General features: G+C 40.9%; 1 protein-coding gene across 3 annotated transcripts; it reads right to left on the reverse strand.

Moving 5' to 3' along the window:
- Window positions 1-123: 123 nt before the first annotated feature.
- Window positions 124-12729, reverse strand: sun2 (Sad1 and UNC84 domain containing 2). 3 transcript variants are annotated; one of them, XM_029504492.1, is made up of 16 exons: window positions 12461-12729; window positions 7540-7648; window positions 7347-7450; window positions 6647-7024; window positions 6501-6560; window positions 6275-6346; window positions 5645-5793; window positions 5232-5282; window positions 5082-5120; window positions 4427-4621; window positions 4151-4288; window positions 3944-4040; window positions 3743-3858; window positions 3466-3639; window positions 2989-3078; window positions 124-2845 (listed from the first exon to the last, which is right to left on the reverse strand). In XM_029504492.1, the coding sequence occupies exons 2-16, from the start codon at window positions 7644-7646 to the stop codon at window positions 2729-2731; spliced, it is 1887 nt and encodes a 628-aa protein (XP_029360352.1). In that variant the 5' UTR covers window positions 7647-7648; window positions 12461-12729; the 3' UTR covers window positions 124-2728. The 3 variants fall into 3 exon arrangements, with proteins under 3 accessions (XP_029360352.1, XP_029360361.1, XP_029360370.1); XM_029504501.1 differs by lacking the exon at window positions 12461-12729 and adding an exon at window positions 8929-9058; XM_029504510.1 differs by lacking the exon at window positions 12461-12729 and adding an exon at window positions 8219-8330.
- Window positions 12730-17696: the final 4967 nt, after the last annotated feature.

Consider the following 17696-nt stretch of genomic DNA (forward strand, 5'->3'; position numbering starts at 1 on the left):
ATCTTACATGAAGCACTGAAGTAAAGTCCACTGGATCTAGAAATGTAAAAGTGTCCGTAAACCTGCGTTTGTTATCAGCGCTTATACATTAGAAAAAAGTAATATCAACAAATGGCAAAAAAATATGTTGCAATGTTTTATTAAATAAATCAGACAGATGTTGCAGTTTGGCTAAATACTCTTCAGAACAACTCGGGCAGCGTATGACAAATATCAGTAGTGGCAAAGAAGCTCTAAAGGTATTATTTAGGTAGTCTTTTACTCTAAGAAATTAAAAAATATATCATCAGATGTGTCGATGGAGAAAATGACAAACATTGGCATTGTTCTTCATCTTGCTCATATGGCTTTACACACAAGAATTACAACATCTGCATTGTGTGTTCAAGAAGGCGCACAAATACACAAAGATGCTGTATAGGCTGTTCAACAGCTTTCAGATATGAAAAGGTAATTTGTGTGAAAGAAAAACTTCTTCCCAAATAATTCAATTAAATTAGGTACAGCCAATTTAGTGCATTCAATAAAACGGCTTCCAACGTGAAGTCGTCCAGATTTGTACGTGCTGCACATCATCATTCATTGTTACACATACTCTAATCGCAAATCTGAACAATAAATCTGAAAAGAAGTCCTTGTATTAAATACAAAACACAATGCACTACAATTATTAATTCATGACACCAGCATAAATCATATCAAAATGTCTGTGTCCACTCTTCAAAGAAAAGTCAAAAATACAGCCAGCATACAGCCAGTCGGCAATTTATCAGGCACACACAGCTAAAGCTCATGAAGTCTAATGTGACAGTCGATGAACTCCTCCTTCATTCTGCTTCAGGGCGGAGCTGATTCAGACGTTGGAGTCTGTATTTCTAATCATATCAGTCCCATTTACATCAATGGGGACGGACTAAATGACACAACCTGCCGTGCTGTGGTGCTGCTAACACCACAAACTACAACACAATCCAATCGACACCTCTCAACAGCAAAAATGCATCGTTACAACAACAGCAACAACCTCATGGAGGACTGTCGTACTCGACTGCATCAGTTTCAGCTCTTTGCACCAAATAAACTGCCGACTCAAGTTTATATTCTACATAAAACACTGTAGATAACACAAATCCTGATTCTAGGTTGGAAATCAAAAGTCATGATCCAAATCAGTAACCTGAAACGCTCCTCTATCTCCTCTCTCTCCTTTTCTACATCACCTTTAAGAGAAAATATGGACCTGGATTCACCTCTTAGTGCACTTCATAATAAGAACAAAGTCTAATATTTTCTCCAACAAACTATAACAAACAATTCACAAAGAATACATGAGAAATGACTAAATGACACCGATACACACACTCCCTTGTGCAGTCATCGAGTGAGCCAGTAAACTTTGAGTCTGGCAGTGCTGTCGGGCCAGTCCGACAAAACTGACGCAGCACATGAATTCAAATATTCATCTTTGCATTTTACAAATAAATTACACAATTATTTCCTGGTTAGGTAGCTCATACAAAATGTCAACGTTTTTATGTACAAGGAAGCAGAAACAGACGTCACAGAGTCAACGTGACGCCTTTCAGAGAGGTTAGAAAAAGAGATTTTCAAGTTTTCAAGAGCGATTAAATCAAAACTGATGAACGTAAATTTGCTTAAAAAGAAAACAAATGAAATCGTACAAAGCTGCATATTTCACCCCCCCCACTCTTTTATTTTTTTTAGGAATGTTAGATTTAACGTACCAATAAGAAACAATACTAATTTTAAAAAGATCCCCGATGTAAAATATTTGAAGAAAAGCTTCATGGCTGTTTTAGTCAGTTGACAGAAAAATGAAATAGTTCAGAAGCTAGATGTTAATCTGATATTTTATATGGAGCAGTAATGATTATTCATTGATGTGAAATTCATGGAAAATTATTGTTTTAAAGTAAAAATGTAAACAATTGATATCTCCTACTTTAAAAATTGACTTTTCTTCTTTTAAATACTTTTCTTTGCTGTTATATACATCCAAATATATTATTGTATATATTATTGTATTTTATGCTAGTATAAACAAAATGGTTCAGTTATTGGAAATTGGCCGATTGTTGAGGAATGAAAATTTTGAAGTTCTGTTTATGTCCAAAATGGACAGAAAATTTTCTAACTTCTCTTTTATTGTGGCAGGAAGAATCATGATGTGGATTGACAATCGATAGCTGCTGGTTCAAATCCCAGGACCGTGTCTGGAAATCTGGATCTATTGGAGAACTACTGAGGATGATGTTTAACACTAAAATTCTGGAAAATGATAAAGGAGCATGTCGGACCCTGTGTGTCCCAGGTGTGACTGTGCACTGATTGTAAGGCAGGAAGTACCTAATCCATAGAAATAACTAAAGTTTAAAAATTATTTTGTAGCGCGCTCAAGACTGAAAGCATGAAGTTTCCAGAACTCTACACACCCAAATTGATTTCACTAGGTAGATGTTTGGTTTTTAGAGACATTTAGACATTCTGTACACTTATTCATAGCCAATCGTGCACTTGTGCTGTAACAACAACAACAAAAAAAAAAAAAAAAAAAAAAACTCCTATGATTCCTGTCACTTTAACGTGAAGCTGTCCTAGACACAGAACAGCCAGCTGACACAAGGGGAGTGTCATTAATCACCTCCAAACATTACAAATGTACTTCCTGATTTGCTGGGATGAGCCGTCATGCTGCATTCAGTGGGTCTCATGTAGAGGCCATCTTTCCGTGCACACGGAAGCGGTAAAGACACGTGTACTCGACGTGGCCCCAGTTACTAAGGACACGGAGCTCCACAAATCTGTAAACCTTGTCACTGGGGTTCTGCGGAGAAGAGAGGAAGAAGAATAAAATAAAGACACGAGATGTCAGAGTGCAGAGAAAAGAAGGAACATATATTGACATTAACCTAACAACAGCCAACAGGAAGCGCAGTAGGTCATGCTGCGTGCCGCTGTTGTACTTACAGGCAGTTTAAAAGTCTGAGTAGGCTCTCCGTTCTCATCGTAGGTGAAGGTTCCCAGCAGTGTTCCTTCCTCTGTGTCGTTTGTCATTCCCTGGAAAAGAGACAGACAAATGACAGCGTCAGAGTGGCGACCATCCCTCCGCTGGGGTTTGATCTCTGCGGTGCCTCATATGGAGCATGAGCAACTTTACCCTTCATTATTGTGACTAAAAGAAAAAGCAGTAAGGCTGGAGCTAAACTCTGCACTGCAGGCAATATGCTTTCAATAATATATAGAAATGAAGGTAATTAAGTTTTCAAATCTACAGAATTCAGTTCTTTGTCAGTAGTTGTGTTTTGTTTACATTTTTTTTAAAGCTGCTGTCATTTTAAGCCCCCCCATCCCCTCCAAAAAAATTTAATTATACTTGTCAAAATTCTGCTGGAGAAACCAGAGTCCTGAAATACAACAGTGAATGTCTGTGTTAGGAGTGCTCACATAGACTTCAAAGTCTTTGGGCGCTGAGTCGATGTGGCCGGTGGGGGAGTTGCAGCGCGGCAGGTGGTCCAGCGTCACGTGTGTTATTGTTATGGGGTGGGAGAGAGAGATGACAAGAGTTCCCTGAACGCCGTGAAATGCCCAACATTTCCCTGGCAGCATCACTGGATAACCCTGGGAAGGAAGAGACACAGCCATGTATGTGATTTTTATGATGTTTTTTTTGACAATGATTTTATTTTTGCATAGAGTGAAGAAGAAAGGATGACGACGGTACCTGGATAACGGTGCGTGGACTTTCAGACGGGTACCAGAGAGGGAAACCAAACAGGGTCACACATGCTGAACGAATACGATATGTCTCCGAACACCTGGTGCTCACCACACTGGCACCTTTACATGAAGACACACAATGGAAACTGTGTAAGAATTATTAGAGGATGGAGTAACAGACAAGAGACACACAGATGTTTCTGACCTTGAGTTTCCAGAGCAAAGTCAGCCATTTTGTCAGCTATGGGACGAGCAACGTCTGTGCTGCTTCCTTTGTCACCGAGTCTGAGAGCATCCTGCTCCTGGTTCACAAACACAGAACAACAACACAACAATGAGTGTGTAATGTAAACACACATTGACACAGGGAATAATTCTCACAGTAATAAACTTACATACTGTGAGTACCTACCATGAGGCGGTCAGTGAGCCATTTCTCCATGGCCTGTTGCAGCTCTGGGGTGAGTTGGGTCTGGACAGGGACAGTGCTGGGATCGGGACAGGGGGCTGGAGGAGGGCTCATCTTGATGGTTGACAACTCCTGAGCCAGCTAAAAGAGAGAGGCGGCCCCATTATAGTCACACAACCTCAAAGAAACAGGTCAGGATCTTTGGAGATGACATGAACAAAACAGACGATTAAGACACGTCTCTATCGCTCTATTAAAAAATGCTACCAGCAAGTTTACCAAGGCATTCTGGATCTCCAAAGTTTGGATCCTGACGGTAAGGCTGGCTGCAGCAGATCGGCTGTCCGTCTGATAATCTGCCATCTGTTTGCCCAGCCCAGCAAGCTCCTGCTCCAGATGCACCCGACTGTCCGAGTCCACAACCTCCAGCCTCGCTTTCAGAGTTTTCATCTCCTGCTTTACTTGCTCCTGCATCTGAGGGAGAACCATGTGGTAGTGTCAGGAAAGACTGGAGGTTTCAGGAAAAAGTTGTTCAATTCAGAGGTTTAAAACAACATTAAGTAACTGATATTGCAGGCGTAGAAACGAGTGGCAGAATAAATTAAATACTATTAGTGCTGTGAATTTATGTCCTTTGTAGTAATATGAGCTTCTTTGCACTATTAACTCAATTCAAATAATCTCATTGAAGAATACTTGATAAATTATGAAGTTTGACAGAAATAGTGGCCACAATACAAAAGCAACGTTACAGAAAAAAACAAAAACATGTTTTTTGTTGTTCTCCACTGACACCACTAGATGACACTGTAGCACACCTCAACAGCTCGAGCTCATACATCACGGATTTCACAGTGCGGGGCAAGTTAAGTAAAATGTGAGTCAACAAAAGCAAAACAAAAACAAAAGACAGAAACAAAGGGGATTCTCTAACCTGGAATAGAAGCTGGTCTTGCTTCAGCTGTAGCACCGCCTGAACCAAAACAAACACATATTTAATTAACACTTGCACAAAACAGATCCACATCTGCCCTTTTTGTGATATTACACTGACTTATATTTGTGTTACAAAATTGCTCCGTACCAGCACATGCTGCATCTTTGCCTCCACGGCTGCAGACACAACGGCTGGATCCTAAAGGGATATATCAATGAGGCATTAAAAAAAATATATTAAAATTTTAATGTCAACAAACTCCAAATAAAAAGGTGTTTGTCTGCGCAAGAAACATTTAAGTTATTTCTTTTTGCGTTTCACTGTGGTCTTTCTTCTATCTTCTGTTTGGGTTCGTGTTTTAAGTTTGTATCAAGGTGGAGTACAGAGCAGTGTAGCATAACTGGTCTTCAATCACATTGTTCGAAAGCTTAAATAGAGCAATGCATTCTTAGGAAAACAGAGATGAAGTGTGAGGTTCTGGATTCATCAGCAGCCGATGCAGGTGAGATTACTTGTTGAGCGTAGGGAATGCTACAGATACAGTTACAGTTGAGTCCTACCACCACAGGTGCATGATGAATGTGGTTGAGCTGAGGAGGAGAAGTGGCAGGGACAACAGGCTGAGCTTTGGGGTTTGTCTGCACTGGGGTCTTTGTGACACTCATGCGGGAGATGAAAGAAGTCAACAAGGGAAGGAGGAACCAAATACCTGGAGAAAACAGAGGGAATGGTGCCTTCAAAACGTCACTTTGAAACACAGACACTGTTTGCACACATTTTACATTGCTTGACTCCATCAACCTCCCAAGATCAAAACACTGTCATGTGAAACTAGTAACGACATTTTCTGTGGCTCATTCAGTCAAACTGAGGTGGGGTTGCGTGAGGAAAAACTCACCACATAAGCTGAAGAGGCTAAGTAGCAGTGCTGTGTGAGTGTGACCCTACACACTATGCTAAACGTCTTCCTGGGGGAAACCCTGACTGCTAATATGTCCTCAGGACAGCGAGTGGGGAAGGACTTTTACTATCACTGTACAAAAAGCTATCTGCAACTTTGTGAAAATATAAAATATACACAACGATAAACAAAACTGAATGAAGTGAAAATGGTGATTTGACTCCAACACGTGAAGATGTGCCAGTTGGTATGCAGACTTGAATCTGATAGATGTACACACATCACTTACATAAAAGTATGATGAGGAGGAGGAGAAGCAGACAACAAGCTTTCTTCATGCGGCTGCTGAATGATGAATTAGCTGCAGGAAGAAGAAAAGATGGGATGTTGTTAAGATGATTGCCAAAACACAAGCCTACATTTACTTTACAAATTGACCCAATCGAGGAGGGGCATGAGCTTAGTGTGTGTCCTCGTGCATGTTATGCATGTAATCACTTACACCAACAACATACCTAAAGCTGCCAGAGTCATTATTTTTGACTGTGTTGCGGCAGCCATCAACGCGGCAGAGTCTGGAAAACACATGTGAAACTATTAAATTGATGTATTGTGATAAACAAACAGTAAAATGCACACAGTGATAGATTTTAGTACTCACCCTTCAAACTAAAGAAGGCACTGCTGATTCTCCTTCTGTATCCGGGACTGGGGTCTCCATTGTTACTGCTCAGCCTGCTGGCACTATAATTGACAGCTGTGGGCTTCTTGTAGGTCCCATCAGAGGATGAGTATCCTGAGCTGTCCACTCCACTCTGACTCAGCTCCTTGTGGTTGGGCCTCAGGTGTAATCCCGGCCTGCTGGGGCTATAGAGGCCATCGTAGGCGCGCTTCTCCGGAGCTACTGAGTGGCAGCATGTGGGCGTCTGGCTATGGCTTGCTGATGGGGTCAGGGCAGGTCGAGGGGTGGCTGTGGTGGAGACATAGGGTACAGTCCTCATGATCGGCTGACTCTGGCTGCTCGAGGGAGGACTCAAGTCTGGGAGACAGGAAGGGACAAGGACAAGCAGAACCAAAATCAGCCAACAGTCAGCTGTGAATGTTTTTTTGTTTGTTTGTTTGTTTGTTTAAACCAAAAAAAGTTGTAAGACCCCTTTGTCTGAAAACATCAACATATTCCACATACCATCAGTCCAATCCTGAAAGTTTACTATAGCACAGAAGAGAAACTAAACACATTGTACCTAACCACGTTTAATTCATTCAACTAATATAACTTTTGTTTTGACATGAAATGATGTCATCACTAGTGACAGATCACAGATGTTGGGGCATATGCTTTTTTTAACCGTCTGACTGACCTCCGGTGACGGGTGTCTCAGAGCTGGGTGAACTAGCATTGCTGTTGGCTCTGCTGGAAGTGCGGGAGGCGGACTTGCGGGCCCCTGACTTTTTCTTGAAAACCCTTAAGAAAATGATGAAGATGAAGGTTGCTTACCTTACCTTATGATTTGCAAATTATATTTGTACACGCCCAGTTAAACAGTTACGTACTTGACAGGGTTTTCACGGTATGATATGTTTGTCACGCTACTCGAGTCAGACTCTTCATCTGAGTTGTAGTAGCCGCCGGACACCAAGCGAGAACTCCTACGAGACATGCCTGAAAGAGACAGAGAGCAAAAAGATAAGATAAGATAAGATAATATAAGATTTTAATAAGCTCCTTAAACTGTAAGGTTATCGTGTATTTTAAAATATGATTGCCTTAAAAAGGGCAACTACCGCAGAAGATGGAGTATCGAATACTGCAACAGAAGTATAAATAGCAGTACCTTTAGTTCTGTGAAAAGGCACAGTTAATGAAGTGTTCAGAGTAGAAGTGGCAACAGTAGCCCTGTATTTGTTTAAACAGTAGCAGTAGTTCATCATGGCAGCAGTGCAGAAAGTGTTAGTGATAGCTGTGATGGCAGCTAACGCAGTGTTACAATAGTAACACATAAGCTTTAAGTCTTTGACAGATGCTCTGTTGGTTAATCTCTGCCCCCTGTAAACCAACTAATCTACAGCAGCTGTCCTGCTGCTCCGAGACACCGAGATTTACAGAGCATGGGTAAAAAAAAATAAACAAACAACTCCACCAGAGCACACAAACTGGAATCACAACGTCGGCACGCTACGGCACAAAACAATTGGTCCAAAATATCACTGCAAAATGACAAAGGCAGCATACCTGCACTGACCCAGCATACTTAGAGCAAAGTTAAACAGCATGTGAGCAGAGAGAACGGCTCGACTCCGACGGCTTTATCTCATGGTCTTGTTTGTTTGAAAGCATTCCCCAGTTTGCTGTTCAGAAACACTGCCATCACAAAGATTATGTAACAGGCATCTTAAGCAGAGGAATTTGATTGGTCAAAGATGTGCTCCTGCTCTTACAGCACAGATAATCAGCATAAACCACAGCTCACATGCTTAACTGCTAGTGGTGTTACTGACGGCCCCTCTGACATGTAAAGGTATTATTAACACATTTCCAACATCTCCTTCGAACTTAAGCGCACGTCATGCTGGATGTCATCTGACCAGCTTCAGGAGGATTCTCTAAACTTTCCCCTTACACCTGATCTCCATGTGTACAAAAATGAAGAACAAATGAAGAGAGAAACGACAAAACATTGAAAAAAAATAAAAATAAATAAATAAATAAAATTTTTCGACATTGTGACATGAGGAAACGCAAACAGATTCATCATCAGGAAGAAATGCAGCATTTCTGCTTCAGTTCTTATGCAACAAGAGATAAACCGTCAGACAAAGTGGAAAATGTAAAGTAAGGTTTTAAAAAGTTTTCAGAGTTTGTCACTGATCTGTTGATTTGCAACGCAGTGAGCTCATCAGTTCTACGACGCCAACGACCATTTATTTGGAAAATGCACCAACCTTTAGATTTTGTTCTGAGATCCAGTTTTGTCACTCTATAGTATATCCTGAAGCCTATTTTGTACGATTTCAAATGAAGGTTTGATTAAGTCTTTTGATACAGAAGGCCAAGTGACAGTAGTCACTGAAAAGAGCGGCAGAGGATGACAGAAGGGGAAGCTGTGGCTGTTTCTACCCAACAGAGAGAGACAGGAAGTCAGTGCAACATCACGCCCACACATAAAATCCTCCCCTCCTAAAAACGGTGCAAATGCTTAATATTTCTGTATTTTGTTAATTTTATCATATATATATATACACTGCTTAGATGCTTTCCACAGCAAACATGCTCAGCATTACAACATTAACTCTTCCCATCTTGTTCTTTAATTTAACCTTCCTCCATTAAGCGCAGTTTCCAAGTCTCACATCGACTTTGGGGCTGATAGAATGACTAAAGAGGCCAAATAGCAGCGACACAAATGACGTGTTGCTCTGTTGCGCATGCCACAGGCAGGCTGCTGTTGGCTGCAAATAAAAAAAACAAACAAAAAATAAAACACAACCATACTTAAACTGAACTTTCTGCAGTGGCTGTGAACAATCCATAAGTGGTGTCATACTTTCCAAAACACAGTGCATATTTGTTTTAATGAATGTTTTCATTATGCCACACCAGAGCAGTGATGAGTGTGAACAGTTCGTTCTTGGTTGTAAATTATTGTAACCCTCATTGTCGTGTCCACCCAGTAATTAGAACTGATAAACACCATTTCAGCCAGCTAATAATAACAACGAGCTCACTAGCCACATATTTAAATATTTAATTTTAATAGGAAATTTGATTAAGAATTTGGATGTGGCTATTAAATCATACATAGAGATATATTTGTCACTGCACTAATGTTTAAAGAAGCAGAAGAAAAAAGGAAAAAATTAAAACAAAAACAGATCATAATGTACCTTTTTGAAAAATTGAATCATCATGCGTTGCAGCCGCTTCGCAGGCATGAAACAAACAAACAGCTAAAAGGGTAAAAAATATTTTGACTCCGTGGTAACAGCAGCTCTGTGAACAAATGCTGCCCTTTCACACCGTTACAGTCAAATTTCTTTCTTCACAATACGTCTAGGGGCTTTAGCTGAAAGCTCAGGAAAGGGAGCAATTTGCACTTTAATTCCCTCAAATCCTCCCACTTTAAATGCCATCTCAGTGCAGCCTACCGCAGCACTCCCCCCCCCCCCCGAACATACTGACCCCCACCTTGTTCATGCAGAGGCCACCTATGAACAAAGCTGTCTTCGCTCTTTTGTTTTTCTGCACAATTATTGCCACTGAAGTACGGCAGATAAGGTTGATTTTAACTGTCTATAGCTGTACTGTCTGTGTTTCTCATGAATTAGCCTCTGCACTTCATCTTCAAGACTAATTACACCTTACAATAAGGCCATTCATCCTCTTTTATTCTCTCTGGAATTCATAATTTGGAAAGCTGTTGTTGCCTCACAATTCATTGCAAAGGCATTTTAAACCTTGGATTTTCAAGAGGCTTGTTGTTCCAACGTGTTTCACCTTGGTCCATCAGCATTACACTACTCTAGGTGTCCTCTACATGAGCGGTTCTGCAAAGTCGTGAAAATGCAAACGTGCAGCATCCCCTAACAGACAGAATGGAAACCTGTTTCAGGTCCTGTGGGGATCATGTGCAACAACAGACTAAAAAGATGTTGTTTCAGCACAGGAAGCACCAGCTCTCTAAAATCTCATGTGAAACATGTGACATTACAGCTACACTTTGAATAAATCACAACGGACAGAGGCAGAGGCGCACTCAGGTCCGGCACAAGCTTTGGATTTCAGGTATTAGCAGTGATTTTCCTTCAAGTAGCCAACCAGAAGCAAAACTTGAGACTGAAACTGTCTCATTTGAGTTATTTTGGTTTCAAAAATGCCTCATAAAATTAATTATCGGTAACTGTATTTATTTATTTATTTATTTTTGCAGATGGGCTAATCAAGCTAACTGCTTCAGCTCTGGTGTAAACCAAAGATCTCTACAGTAGATGGAACTGTGAGGGAGTAGCGATTGGGATGTCATAGTGGTGTTTGTTCAGGGCAGGGCGGGGTGGAGTGCTGTAACTGGTCCAGTATCCAGACCACTGAGCACTGGCAGAGCACAGACAAAGAAGGAAAAAGACACGAGAGCGTGAGAGCAGATAGATTGTGGCAAAGTGTGGAGAGAATGGCAGAGAAAGCCTGCAGGCTGCACAACAAAGATAAAAGGTGCACAATGGAATAAAGTGACAAAGGGAAGGTTAAAAGAAAAGGGGAAAGCGGGAGAGAAAATTTTACTATACAATCACAGGACGGAAAGTGTGTAAAACACTTCTGTGGTTTTAAAAGCCAGATCGACAGCGTGAAAAATGCAGAAAAGAGGGAGAGAGGAATTAAAATCTGGGATGAAAAAAATTTAAATAAAATAATAATAAAAAAATAAATCAGTGGGAAAGAGCGGGCAGAGAAAGGAATGCCAAGAATCAGTCCTCATCCAACCAAAATCAGCTGGCAAACTATTAACCACGGCTAACTTTAGGAGAATGCCTTTGTAATGTGACTCAGACATAGAAAGCAGCTGAGTCATCTGTGGCTACTGGCTTTAAACAAACTACCCCAGGCCTTGTAGCAGAGGCAGGAAACACTAATTACGGCAATTTAAGTTGAGTTGATATTTAATTGGGTCTGTTCGTATCAACATAAACCAGATGCCTCCATTGCATTCTTAGTTTTTTATGTTCCTCTACTCCTTCATTGTTTTCCAACATGTTGGCCTTCAACAAGTCCTATGGCTGAAATGTACTGATGCTATTTTCAACCTTTCAGTTCAGTTCTCATGTTTTTCTATTGATCTTTTTTCACATTTAAACAATTATAACTGCAGTGGCCTTGTCTCAGCAGCTGCGGATTAGTTAATGAAATAAATATGAATAAAATAGCATAAATCACGAAATGATTCGTGATATAAGGGTTTAATTATTTAACAATCTAATTTCTGTCTGATCTGGACTAATATATAATCTAACTGCATTTAAAGCTGATATGGGATGGATTAAATTATGGGGAAATAATTGGTCTTTATTTATTTTTAGTCACTGCCATAGCAGTGCAATGTTGATGAAAACTATTACAAATTAATCCAACATCTTCCAATAACACAGCACAGCTTGTGTAACGCTGGTTTTACACAATGCTGCGTCTCATTTTGGGTTAATGTAGTTTTCAGTGGCTTGTTCATGACAAACCCAATTTTGAACGTACACAAAAACACGTGTGCACAATCCGGTTCAGGTGAATGTGACCGTAAACTGATGAATTAGAGTTTATTTGTGTTTCTGAAACGTGCCAAGCTAAGCTACACAAAACAAACGGGACGGTTGTGAGTCAGTCAGAATTAACACACAGCAGCATCCCGAAGTGGAAGAAACTCCAAAACCGGACAGAAACACACAATTTCACACTTAGTAAACACAAAAGCGGACTCTCTGTCTGACTTACCTGGATGTGTGGTGAGTCTGTCGGGGTTGAACAAAAACAACTAACTGTCAAACTCTGCGCCACGAAACGGTCATTTTTTTTCCCCCAAAACACCGACAACCGGAGGAGGAGGACGCGGGTTAGAAAGGCGGCCAGCCTCCGGTCACCTCCGACACAAATAAAGCCACTTAATTAATCTGTAATTTCAGTGAGTTCAGCACCGAGATGGGCGAAGTTACTGCCCGCCTCAGACACACACCGACGGCCGCAGTGACAGCTCCGAGCTCCGCAGCCGTTAGAGCGGCGGAAGTAAGCTAGCTGCGTGCTTCCGGTACGGGTTTCCAAAATAAGAGTCTGGATTTTATCATCATCATCATCATCATCATCATCATTATTATCATTATTATTGTTGTTGTTATTATTATTATTATTATTATTATTATTATTATTGCTATTGTTGTTGCTGCTGTTGAAGCTAAAGTTTACTGTGCGGACAAAACGTCCACATTGTATTATTATTATTATTATTATTTGTATAATTATAATCAAAGGTGAAGCTACGAAGCTACGGTTTGCCAAAATAATAATAATAATAATAATAATAATAAGAAGAAGAAGAAGAAGAAGAAGAAAAAACAAACAAACCACGATATGTATTTGTTTGGCAGCTTTAGTTAGTTTTTTTCTGCTGTGGTGTAGATTCAAACTCAAGAAATGAACTATAAAGAAATGCTTTATGTTGGTAAATTAATTAAATTTAAAAGAAAAATATTATTTCATCTCAAATCATATTTGCCTTTTCATATTTGAAATCGATGGGGTGATTTGATGGGATGACATTTTTAGAATATAATGTATTTGCCTGGCATCAAAAATAAATTTCCATCAGGAAATAGAGCAGAGCTGAGAGCCCCCTCCTCTGCAAACACCTGCTTTTCTGTCCGCACACGACAATAAGGATGATGTTGGACACTGAAACTGTTTCCGGTCTCCTCCTGGAGGTTCATGCAACAAAGTGCACCCTCTACAGGGGAAATATGTCTCCTCTATTTAAAGTCTTCCTTTGGCTGTTATTCGGGCCCTTTGACACACAGTGGAGCTATCTGGCCATGAATACACAACAGAAGACCAGGCTTGTGTAGGGTGGATGGATCCCCCTCAGGCACCATTAAATGGGCAATTTAATGAATAGAGCTGAAGTAACGCTATTTCCCATGATGTTTGAAACGCAATTTAGAATTATACAAATTAAATTGGAGCTAAATTGACCCAAACTCCAAACTCTCAACCAAGTCAGCACATTTTGTTGCCTTTTGTCATCAAATGTTGTCAGTTAAGCAGAACGTGAATTTCTTTTGTAAAACAGACAAAATACTCGAAAAGAGAAAACTTCCTTACAGATTCAGCATGATTGTCTTTTTGCCTAACTTAACCCCTATGGCTTGTATTATAGTTACAGAAGCTTTGTTGGAGGCGTTGCTACAATATATTACACATACAGTCAGCTGCCAATATAATAGGCAGAGTAGTAAAACTGTAGGATACATAAAATGAATCTAATGAGACATAATAATAATAATCAACATTGAGTGTATGATAGAGTGAGTTGATTGCACTTGAGAAAGTTATTGATAAATAATAACACACAGAGGGACTATAAGGGACTGCATGTTTCCCCAGACCGTACTGTAAAACCTTTTATTGTACTTTCATTGACTGAAGGAAGAAACATCATTAGCAGGTAATGCAACCTGTTAAGGTCACATGTACAGTAAGGGACAGAAACCACCCCGAAAACACAACAAAATGCTTTTAAGGGAAACCCTCGGGGCTTTGGCATTGCAGTATTGCATGTAGCCCAAAATAAACCTAATCTGACCTTATCGCTAGGCAGACAAGGTCTAGGCAGGGGGAGGGAAGGAGGGAGAGGGATCATTTTTTATTCCAACAGGTCATTTTAAGGTGTTGGGGGCGGGGGGACTCAGAAATGTGGCTGGTATGTCCGGATTGTTCCATATTTGATAAATAATTTCAGAAGGTCTGGAGACTATCAGCAGCACAGACAGCACCGCTGACCCCAAAGTTTCACCAACACAATGTGTGTGGATGCATTGTGCATGAACACGCGTGTGTTTGTGCGTGCGTATTTATGCCAGTTGAACCCATTGTCTCTGAGTCTGTTATCATTATGCAGCAGTTTCCTTTAGCTGGGCCGAGAGAGAGGGAGGGAGAGAGAGAGAGAGAGAGAGGGGGACAGAGAAACAGGAATACACTCAGTTATCAGTTCCACAACAATGAAGAGTCTATGAAGTTGACAAGCTCATCGCTCCCGAGGCCATTCCACCGACTTTCAACAGCACATTTTTTATGCACTCTTTCATGTCTGGCATGTCCGTCCTCAACGCTCACAATCCACACACACACACACACACACAAAGACTCCCACCCTGCTTATCTGCCAAGCTGGTGCCCCAGACACAGCCACAGTACATAAATGAACAGCTGACATCATGGGCATACACACATACACACAAAAACACACAAGCTTTCCCACTTCAGGTCTGAAGTCACTGAGTTGGAATGTCGTCAGAAATAGAGCGAGAGGGAAATGTGTACATGTGGAGGATATTTGGACCAAGATTGTGACGGAGGGAGGGAGGGAGAGGGGGTAAATGTGTGGGGGGTGGGAGGGGCACACCTATAGACAGTGACACACACTGCCCACACTCACAGACACGCACCGTGTGAGTCATCAGTCAAGTCTCATCAAGGCCTCATAGGTAACACGCAAACCATCCACCAGTCAAAACACTAAATGTACACACTGTACTGCAGGTGTGCACATTGTATAGCTTAAATGTGATGTAAGACTGACTGTTTATACAACGTTTAACATTTTACTGGCATGACGAGGATTTGTTTGTTTTTGTTCCTAGATGAACAAGAGAGGTAACTCATCCTGCTCATAAATTATTACAAATTACGCCCACGTTTAGCTGTTGCTAATTAACCAACGCAGCCGGGCTGTTAACTGCTGTTTATTTACCAGCAAGCTTCTTTCCTTTACTCCAGTGGTGGAAAAGGAACCCTCTTGTTTTGATTCTATTTCTAAGTTAGCCTGCTAAAGAGCTAGCTTTGGTCTGACTGGACTGCACAGTCAATTTCCAAATAGCAACTCAGTGTGACCAGAAGATGGAGTGCTGCTTGGGGGGACATACTGATGTACTCTATTGCAGAGGTCTCCAGCTCCGGTCCTGGAGGGTCACTGTCCTGCATGTTTTAGATATTTCCTGCTCCAACACACCGGATTCAAATGATCAGCACCTTTAAACAAACTCAAACACAGCACAGCTGAGACATCATGAACCTGAGCAGAACTCAAACACTTTTCCAAAATCCAGATTACATTCTAATGGCATATAAAGTATATACAAATCATCACACTACATAATCCCTAAAGAATTTTAAACCAGCTATGTTGCAAAAATGGTGGCATACTCATCGTAACAACAGGCTGATGTGAGCGTTTACCTTAAAGTAACCCTGTGGCCAGGCCACTTAAGAATCAGCTTTCAAGACAAACTCAGTGATCGGATCAAGGACCTACTGAGAAGCAACAGTAACAGTGAATATTTTCAGCATTAACACAAAAGAGAAGACAGAGATGCGTTTCAAATGAATAGGAAAGTGTGTCCAAACTTTTGACTGATAGTGTATATTGCAGTGCAGAGCGCCTGCCCCACTGTCTGCCTGCCCTGCCTCAAAGGCTTTGCCCCATTTATTCTAGGTCACATTCACTAAATATTTTATAACGTGTGAGAGTAAGTCTTGTGAGGAGCTTACATTTAGATGGTTAAGTCTGGGATGGAGTCCAGACATCTATGGTGATCACCTGGCCGACCACCTTTAGAGCATACAGCGAAAGTGGCACAAAAACAACACCAGTCGTGTGTTCTCTTCACCGACAACCTGCGATAAGACAAGTCCTGACATCCCATCCAAAGAGAGATATGAGTGTAATATCTCAGATCTTAAACTACATGAGCGTCGTGTGAGGAAAAGAATTCTGCTCAAATGGGCACAAACTGTATTTTACAGCTTTGTCACTTCTCTATAAGCTCTCAACTATTTGGCAATAGACCTTTTAAAATGAAGGGAGACAGATTCCATCTACAAAGTATCGCACATATCAGCCAAATAAGGATTATTCCTTTGAAGTTTCATTTGGTTAATTATCACAGATTACCAAGAAGCTCAATACTTGAGAGAAATATAAACAAGCAGACGCGATGATAAATTGGCATGATAGCACTGTTTTCTTTCCTGTCCAATCAGCCATCTTATTACTTGCAAAAACAACAATTTGCCGTGACCTTTTTATTGTGACAACGGTGACCATGAAGTGTCAGTGGGGTTTCCCTAAAAGAGCTAATAAAGAAACTTCCAATCCTTTGTTAAGGAAGTTTCCATGTTTAGCAGCTGGTTTTGTTTTCGTGCCCTCAAAGAATGCCCAACTGAACAGAATTTCATGAGAAAGCTGGCAGGCATTTCCACCTTCAAGTCCGTTTTCCTGCCAGGAAGACGACAAAGTATGACATTTGTAATTTTTGGAATGTGCTGGATGGAATAAACAGGATGGATTTTCCTTCCATATCAGCATACAAGCATTTTCCGCAAAACAGCGTAGTTAAAGGAATAGGTCTTTGCTTTTACTGCACAGTGTATGATACCCAGTTGAAACAGACAAATAGAGAAATGAGACATATGTATCATTCCATTGTTTGTAGGGAATGTTCTGAGGAAGAGGATTGTGGAGTTCACGATGAAAACAAACAAACACTGATAAAATCCAATATGGGTCATGTGTAAGGCTCAACTGAACTTCATGACATCACCAGAAGCACGGCACACATTTTAATCTGTTGAGCCGTGCAGTCCCCATGTGGTGAAGTTTAAGCTGCCCTGAGACCGGTGTGACAGCGCTGTGCTGCAGGTTTAATCCGCTCCCAGTCGAGCAGGACGCTGACCTCACCGCAGTGACTTCACCAAGGTGAGTCAGAGATATGTGTGGGAGAGTGATGGGTCGAGGAGAGGGAGGAGTGTTATGGTAAGAGATGTACACATCTGGAATGTCGCAATACCAGACAGTGTTTTTAATCATTTTTATATTAGCAATGCCCAAAAATGAACCAAATTACATGTCACAGTCATCAGCCTGCTCAGTTCCAGAGCAGAGAATATCGCTTATTCATGACCT

This window comes from Echeneis naucrates, chromosome 1 (assembly GCF_900963305.1).
Source record: "Echeneis naucrates chromosome 1, fEcheNa1.1, whole genome shotgun sequence".
NCBI classification, from domain to species: Eukaryota; Metazoa; Chordata; class Actinopteri; order Carangiformes; family Echeneidae; genus Echeneis; species Echeneis naucrates.